This window comes from Triturus cristatus, chromosome 1_2 (genome assembly GCF_964204655.1).
Source record: "Triturus cristatus chromosome 1_2, aTriCri1.1, whole genome shotgun sequence".
Lineage (NCBI taxonomy): Eukaryota > Metazoa > Chordata > Amphibia > Caudata > Salamandridae > Triturus > Triturus cristatus.
The window spans coordinates 944,042,079-944,050,694 of NC_140580.1; the positions used below are offsets into that span (position 1 = coordinate 944,042,079).

An 8,616-nucleotide genomic window follows, 5' to 3' on the forward strand; every position below is an offset into this window, starting at 1 on the left:
TTTCCCTATCTGGACAACTGGCTGCTCAAAGCGAAGTTGCCAGAGTTGGTGCTGCATCATTTGAATGTAACAACACAACTGTTGTTCAGCTTGGGGTTTTCGATAAATGTACCCAAATCTCACCTGGTTCCTCCTCAGCACAACCTGTTCATAGGGGCAGTACTGGACACTACTGTAAGTTATGCCTTCTCGCCTCTACAGAGGATTCAAGACATCCGGCTATGATTTCAGAATGGAGCAGCTGTTCCAGTCCTGAAGGTCTTGCACCTTCTCGGTCTGTGCGCTTCCTGAATACTGTTGGTCAAACATGCACGTTGGCACATGAGGGCCCTCCAGTGGTGCCTCCGCAGGCAGTGGTTGCAACACAACGGAGATCTCGAAGAGGTGGTCAGGATCTCCATAAACACTGCAGCAGAGCTGTTATGGTGGGGTGTTCCAGGTAACTTGTCTCAGGGGAAGCCATTTCATCCTCCCTCTCCGGTGGCCGCAGTGATAACAGATGCCTCAAATTGGTTGGGTGGGGAGCTCATCTGGGGGATGTGAAGGTCAAAGGCCTTCGGTTTCCAGAGGAAAGATTGTTTCATATAAATCTTCTGGAATTGTGGGCGATACGTTTGTCTCTCAAGGCCTTTCTTCCCTCCCTCCGCGGTCTGTCGATTTAGGTACTGACTGACAACACTTCCGCGATTTGGTACATCATCCTACTCCTCCCAGTTTGGTCGTATCTTCTTTGCAGAGAGGCTCTGCGACTCTAGTCCTTGGCTCAGGGCCATCAGATTTGCGTAATCGCGAATCATCTGGCCAAAGAACTGAACGTGCATGCGGACAGTCTCAGTCGGCAGTATTCGGTCGATCACGAGTGGTGTCTCCATCCAGAAGTGGTCCTGCACATTTTCAGGATGTGTGGGTTTCCTCAGTTGGACCTGTTTGCCACTCACAAGAATGCACACTGCTTGTCGTTCTGCAGTCTCCAGTATCCGATGCGGAGAGTGTTGGGGGACGTGTTTCAGTTAGATTGGGGCTCACAGCTTCTTTACGCGTTTCCTCCCATACCCTTGATTCCTTGGGTTCTGAGAAAGATTTGCCAAGACCAAGCCCAAGCCATATTGATCGCTGCGGATTGACCGTGAAGGATGTGTTACACTGACCTCCTTTACCTCTCATCGCATCCTCCACTCTGTCTCCCTCTCAGGGCAGATGTCCTCTTGCAGTGGCAGGTTCTACACCCCCACCTCCAGAGTCTGCACCTTCATGCTTGGAAATTGAACGGGTAACCTGAGCTCTCCCACTGGATGTGGTGGATGTTATTTTATCGGCCAGGAGACACTCCACCAAATCTGTCTATTCTGGTAGGTGGGCCAAGTTTTTTTAGATGGTGTGGAGAGAGATTGATCCTTTGCAGGCCTATTTGTCTGATATTCTGAGTTTCTCTTTTCCCTAGCACCACAGGGTTGTGCATAGATACTGTTAAGGGCTACTTGTCGGCTTTTCTCTGCTTACCAGATCAACCCTCGTTGTTTAAATCTCCCATAGTTATGAGATTCATTAAGGGTCTCACAAATAGGTTTCCTCACATTCCTTTTATCGTGACTCGGTGGGATTTGAATTTGTCTCCCTTTCTTGATGGGTTCACCCTTTAACCATTACATAGTTGTCCCTTAATGTTCCTAGCATTTAAAACTGTATTTTTGGTTGCAATCACTTCTGCTAGGAGGGTGAGTGAGTTGCAGGCTCTTAGCTCCAAGCCTCCTTTTACGTCATTCCATGCGGGTAAGATGGTTCTTAGGACGAGAGCTGCTTTCCTGCCTAAGGTGGTCACTCCTTTCCACCTAGTGCAGTCCATCACCGTACCCACTTTCTACCCTTTCCCTCCCCCTTTTAAGGAGGACGGAGGAGAGACTTCATTGCCTGGACCCCAAGAGGGCTTCTACCTGGACAGAACCAAGGACTTCAGGGTTGGCAAGATGAAGGGCAAGGCTATCCACAAAAGAATGCTGTCCAGGTGGATCATCCTCTGTATCGAGATCTGCTACACCTTGGCCAAGAAGGAGCCTCCTGAAGGTATTCAAGCTCATTTTACCAGAGCCATGTCGTCTTCTTCGGCTTTAGCTAGAGGTGTCCCTGTGGTAGACATATGCAAGGTGGCAACTTGGGCCTCCCTCCACACTTTTGCGAACTACTATTGCTTGGATTCGGAAGTGAGGAGGGACGGTGTTTCAGGATTTTTTGGTATGGTGTAGGCAGGCACCCTCCTCCGGGAGTGGAACTGCTTGAAGATTTTATTCAAAAGGTTAGGAATCCACAGGCTGATGTATCCATCAGAAGAACAAGTTACTTACCTTCGGTAACTCTTTTTCTGGTGGATAAAGTATCTGTCTGTGGATTCCTCACTCGCCCACCCGCCTCCCCATTGCCTGTCTGCTTATACCAGAAAATAATCAAAGTATATCTTGTGTGATTTATTGTTGGAGTCATGTGATGCTTGGCTCTAGAAATGTCTATAAATGAGGAATTTCCAGTTTTAACTGTGTTGTATACTTGTGAAAATGTTGTCTGTTCACCCGTTCGCCTCGCACGCACGGGAAAAAAAGGGTGGAACTGACATCAGCACGCCGACGAGGTCTTATGACTCTGATGATGTCACGTGGAGTTGCGTGAGGAGCCGTTCCATTGTGAAGTCCTCGTAGACGTGGGAGAGCTGAGGAGAAAGGTTTCCATGGAATGCTGCGCAATGGGATAATACAAAAGGTGAGGAATCCACAGGCAGATACTGTATCCACCAGAAAAAGTGTTAGCGAAGGTAAGTAACTTGTTCTTTAGGCCTCTGGTAAGGGGGGGGAGAATGAGTAGGGGTAATGGGTAGTTGTTAGGGCAATGCGGAGGGTGGGGTAGTTTTTAGGGGTGGGGGTTCGGGTCGTTTTTTAAAATAGGGGTTTGGGTTTTATGCCTAAGGGCAGTGGAAGGGGTTGGGTTAGTTTCAGGGACAGCACAGGGGAATTGGAGGGGGTTGGGTAGTTTTTGTTAAGGGTTAGGGACAGCGTGGCGGTTGGGAGGGGGTCGGGGTATTTGGACCTTAGGGTGGGGGGGGGGCAGGTAGGGAGTTTGCAGCTAAGGGCGGGGGAAGGAGTGTGGCGACCTTAGCCACGCATACCCCTTTACCATGAAATGACTTGGTAAAGGCATGTGTGGTAAAGGAATGCGTGGTTAGATGCATTTGTGGTTTAGCCTGCGTGGTAGAGGCACACGCGGTTTAGCCATGCGTACCTCTATCATACAACCGTATGTTTTAATTATCTTGCTTTCTGTATGTTTTTGTGTACTGTTATGTTTATTTTTGATATGCTAACATGCGGTTATATTTCCACCACTTGCCTTGAAAGTTCCAGTGACTGACAGCCATTTACCACTGTTTAAGATGGTAAAGTAGCACTGCTCTATCACTTCAACTATTTAATGCACCAGTCAGACAAACCTGTGGCAGTACACTGGTTTCAAGTTAGCACTTACCGTGCTCACTTTGTGATAAGGCGCAAGATGTCTGCAGTTGTTGCACAAGGCTCGGTTCTAAAGAAAGAGGCCCTGCATTATCTTCATGTAGGAGCAGAACACCTGCTTTGGGACTATCTTTATAGGCAGTTGTTAATTCAGCATCCATAGTTGATGTATCCATTAAATGTGAATTGTTTCCAAGATGCATCCCTGCCTATCTTCACTTACAGATTCAAAGATCTCTATACATTTGCCATGTCTGTAGCATCTAATGACCGCTAAGAGTTTCCATGCCGGCCAACTATAATAATAAGAGGATTGAACCAATCTCTTCCTATGTGTCCAATAAGTAGTCGGCCACATAAAAACCTACTTGGAGCACAGCAGATAAGCATTCATTCTTTGAAGATTCCCCAGACATCGCACAACCCATATTTCACATCCATCCTGCGATCCTTAGCTTTAACCCAAGTATGCAGCTTCCTAATTTCCAAAAATATTTAGTTATGTTATCGGTAAGGGAGAAAGGCTGGTAATAAGTTGGATCCCGCCTCCAAATTTCCTTTCCAGAATATGTGGTAAAAACGGCTCTGTTGCAAGGTGCTTAAAATTAACAGTATCAAGAATGGAATTAAAAATATTTGTGAGCAAAGCATCCCTTCACTAGACAAATATTTCACCCCATGATACCAGCGTGTCCTGGCAATTTGTTGTTGGCGTACTTTTAAAGCAATTCAGATGTCCTAAACAACCACTCTTACCAGGCAAAATAGAGGCTGAACGGTTGACAGAAACTGTAGTTTGCACTTTAAGCATATAGTGTAGTTAAGAAAAGTAGTCCACCACAGAATAAGCAGGCATGCATGCAGCTTCTGTTTCATTTAGGTGGTTCCTCTTCTCATCAGAACTTGCCATCAACAACCCAAACAATGGCATGTTGGGTTTACTATACCGCCTTTTTATTTTTACGAACACAGACCGCAGTTAGCTGGGATAGAAAGGGCACTGGAGTGGCGCGTAGAGGGACCAACTGAAGCGAAGAGAAGGGAGCAAGAAGGGTTGCATCCTCCTGTTTAAAGACCGCATTGTACTTGGTGCCATCGACTCGAGGTTGATACACCCAGGTTTTGCACATCTATTTCTTTTATTGGGCTATCAATGAAAACTGGGAATTCTTCCTTTACCTTACCTAGATGACTTTTCACTTGGTCAGTTGCTTTGTCCCCAACCTTGCCAATTAAAGTTTTCAACACTTTTTGTACTGGGCCTTCTGTTAAACCGCAGAGAGGGCGCATTAACTTAGATGTTGCTCTTTGTAACAGTCCCCGTGTGTGATTTTCTTTTCCCACCACAGGAATGTATTGCTTTCCTGAGTCAGGTAGGTAAAATGGGTGTGAATAGAATAAAATGAACTATTGTTGGTTTCTTTGCAGAGTCAGCATTCCCAGGTCGACCCTGCTTCCCCCACATAAATATAAGATTCATCGTCGCAGAAGCTTCGACCCCTCGGACAGCCTGGCCCTTCCCTCTGTAAGTTACCATTTTTTCTGAGGTGTGAAGACAAAGAATGGGATTAACATTGGTACAAGGGTGCATAAAGTCACAGTCGCACAAGCGGTGTGACATGGATTAATATTGGTGCAAGAGTGCTTAGTTATTGTCACACAGGCTGTGTGACCTGGATTAACATTGGTACAAGAGTGCTTAAAGTCACTGTCGCACAAGCAGTGTGACATGGATTAATATTGGTGCAAGAGTGCTTCGTTATTGTCACACAGGCTGTGTGACCTGGATTAACATTGGTGCACGGGTGCTTAAAGTCACTGTTACACAAGTGGTGTGACCTGGATTAACATTGGTACAAGAGTGCTTAAAGTCACTGTCGCACAAGCGGTGTGACATGGATTAATATTGGTGCAAGAGTAATTAGTTATTGTCGCACAAGCGGTGTGACATGGATTAACATTGGTGCACGGGTGCTTAAAGTCACTGTTACACAAGTGGTGTGACCTGGATTAACATTGGTACAAGAGTGCTTAAAGTCACTGTCGCACAAGCGGTGTGACATGGATTAATATTGGTGCAAGAGTGCTTCGTTATTGTCACACAGGCTGTGTGACCTGGATTAACATTGGTGCACGGGTGCTTAAAGTCACTGTTACACAAGTGGTGTGACCTGGATTAACATTGGTACAAGAGTGCTTAAAGTCACTGTCGCACAAGCGGTGTGACATGGATTAATATTGGTGCAAGAGTGCTTAGTTATTGTCACACAGGCTGTGTGACATGGATTAACATTGGTGCACGGGTGCTTAAAGTCACTGTTACACAAGTGGTGTGACCTGGTTTAACATTGGTACAAGAGTGCTTAAAGTCACTGTCGCACAAGCGGTGTGACATGGATTAACATTGGTGCACGGGTGCTTAAAGTCACTGTTACACAAGTGGTGTGACCTGGATTAACATTGGTACAAGAGTGCTTAAAGTCACTGTCGCACAAGTGGTGTGACATGGATTAATATTGGTGCAAGAGTGCTTAGTTATTGTCACACAGGCTGTGTGACCTGGATTAACATTGGTGCAAGGGTGCTTAACGCCATTGCCACACACGCGGTGTGACGGTTCCCAATTTATTACAGCAAGTGTGAAATTCTCCCAGTAGCCCAGGGTGGCATTTCATGCTGGCTGAATGAATAGGAAAATGTGGAAGGAAGAGTACAGTAAAGGTGTGGAAAATACATGTTGACCAAGTATCTGTTATTCTTTGTGTTAGTTGTTTCAGGACAGGTGGCCATGGCCCCTCTTCGAAAGGAATCCAAAATGCTACCTGTTTCCCATCTGAATGAACAAAGCTAAGGCGATGGTCCAACTCATGTAGGCACGAGCATCATAAACCCCAGCACTGACTTGATGCATTTTGATCTTCGGATTGTCTTCGACCTATCAAATGCAATGTCTCATACTGTCTTTCTCCTCCCTCCCAATTGCTCAGCTTCTGCCATTTGTACATGTTCTTATGCACCACTCACTGTGACTGTTGTGTAACATTTCTGATTAAAATGATTACACGCAAACTTCTTATCCATGAACTTCCATTAATTGGGAGCCAAACACCCGGAAAGTGATTACATCTGATTTGGTGGTGTGACTGTTGCTCCTATAGCCATGTGGGTTGGAACCCGGTAAATCCCATGATATCTAGCAGCAGGCAGGCAGCATGGATTGAGGGAAGGAAGGTGTATAAAAAATGTCCCCAGAGTGTTCTCCAGGTGCGAAACAGTGGCATTGTGTGATCTGTGAGCATGTTTTTTCTTTAGTTTTTACTATACTTTTGTCAACATTCTCATTTGTAACTTGTATACTCCTTCCCCTGCTCCCTGCTGTGTCAGTAGCATTGCTTGGCTGGCTGGGAAAACACTGTCCCTTCCAGTGAGCTTGCGGTCACTGGTCTGGACCTGCGGTCTTCAGTGGAACCCAAAGCTGTGGATCACACTACTTTCTCTAACCCAGTAAGTTTCTGGCATTTCTTCTTTTGTTGAACCTTGTATGTTGGGCTAGTTGGGGAGGGCTCTCTCAGATGACCTTGCAAGTGTAGGTTAACCCGCAAAATGAATGAGAGTCGAAAATGTCTCTTCAGTGGTCTGCCAGAGAGAGGGGCAACTGAAAGGCATGAAATGACATGTTGATGGATGTTCAAAATGTCCATGAACCAATGACCTAAACATGCGACACAATGAATCATTTCACCTACACCCTGTCGTATGTTCTTTTTTCAAAATATTGAGGAGTGCAGTACTGCGCAGCAAGGGTGACATGTTGTCCTGTTCATGAGATGGGGGGGACTTTTTTTTCCCCAACACTACGTGGAGTTAAAGATGTCTTTTTTCCCTTTCTAGGACTTGGTGTCGCGGGTATCCGGCAGTTCCAAGTCAGATCATCTTTTGAATTTGTCCCGTTCTGCATATTTCCAGTTAAGCAGGGCAGCAAGGTCTGGACTTCTCCCTATGTTGGATTCCGCAGTGGCCTAAGTTGACTGAAACTTCTGTGGATAACTTGAATCTTCATAAAGTAAACAGAAGTGTAGTAACCTCTGAAACAGTAACAGCCGTAGCATCTGAACTATTGCACCATAACCTGGGATACAGATTGGACACAAAGAATTATTAGCAATGTTAATAACCTGGACACGGCACTCTGTGTTACTGTTCTGTTCTCCCCCTCTATTGTAGTCCTCTGTTTACCTCTAGCAGCTTCACTGTTGTAATTATGCAGCCTTGAATTATATTTTAAGCTGGAGTCATCATTAGGAGCTGAGGGAGATAAATTAGGGGCCAAATGTAATAATACACCTCATGCAGTCAAACTGACAATTGACCAATCACTTGGAAAAATCGACAGTGACTTGTCCGGGCTATTCGCGATACAAGGCATCGTCTGTGTGTTTTCAGGAATGGTAAAGGAAAGGGGCAGTTGAGAAAGCAGTTCACATCAGGATTGTTTAGGATTGCAGTTGGAGTGCTTGGATTCAGTTTCACCAGGGGACAAGTTATCTTTTTAGTCTAGTTCGAGTCTTGGACCATCGTGGCAGGGAGTCATGAAGGTAAATGAGGAAACTGGCAGTGTGAAATGTAGCTGGTGGCTGAGCAGATGGGGCCACTCTAGACAGAGGAGATGATTGAGGTTGCATTTCTCTGCTTTGCTGTAAATCACTTTGCAGCCAATATCTGAAACCTTGTTCTACTGTTGGGGTGAGAGTGGTGGGTGGTTTTATGTGAGTTTATTTTTAATCTAAAGAAACAGATGGTTAATTTATGTGTGTATTTTTACAATAAAATATGTAAGAAATTAGAAGTATTCACAAGTTTGAAGGTAAATTGTGTTTATTCATTGTGCACTGACAGTATAGGGGCCAATTGACGAATGAATGTGAAGCAAGAGCTTCCTACCTATGGTGGGGCCATAAGTATCACCTTATCTGCTTTGTTGGAAAACAAGAAACTCATTTATATACACGTGTATGGTTGGTACTTTGTTACACTGGTGATGGGAACCCCCTGCCCACCCCATAGATCGGCAGAGGGTACAGAGACACCGGTGTACTTGTTTCAAGCGCGATTAGCCGTGAGG

At 45.5% G+C, this 8,616-nt stretch overlaps 1 protein-coding gene across 4 annotated transcripts in view; it reads left to right on the forward strand.

The window, feature by feature from the left end:
• MIIP (migration and invasion inhibitory protein) overlaps positions 1-8,343 on the forward strand; it is an 82,660-nt gene extending 74,317 nt beyond the window's left edge. For 3 of the 4 annotated variants that reach the window (XM_085609929.1, XM_085609930.1, XM_085609932.1), the window contains 3 exons: positions 4,923-5,019; positions 6,882-6,998; positions 7,386-8,343. In XM_085609929.1, the coding sequence (XP_085466055.1) occupies positions 4,923-5,019; positions 6,882-6,998; positions 7,386-7,517 (346 nt within the window). In that variant the 3' untranslated portion in view covers positions 7,518-8,343. Of the gene's footprint in view, positions 1-4,922; positions 5,020-6,878; positions 6,999-7,385 lie in introns of those variants that run through there. The other variant, XM_085609934.1, reaches the window with a different exon arrangement.
• The last annotated feature ends 273 nt before the right edge of the window (positions 8,344-8,616 follow it).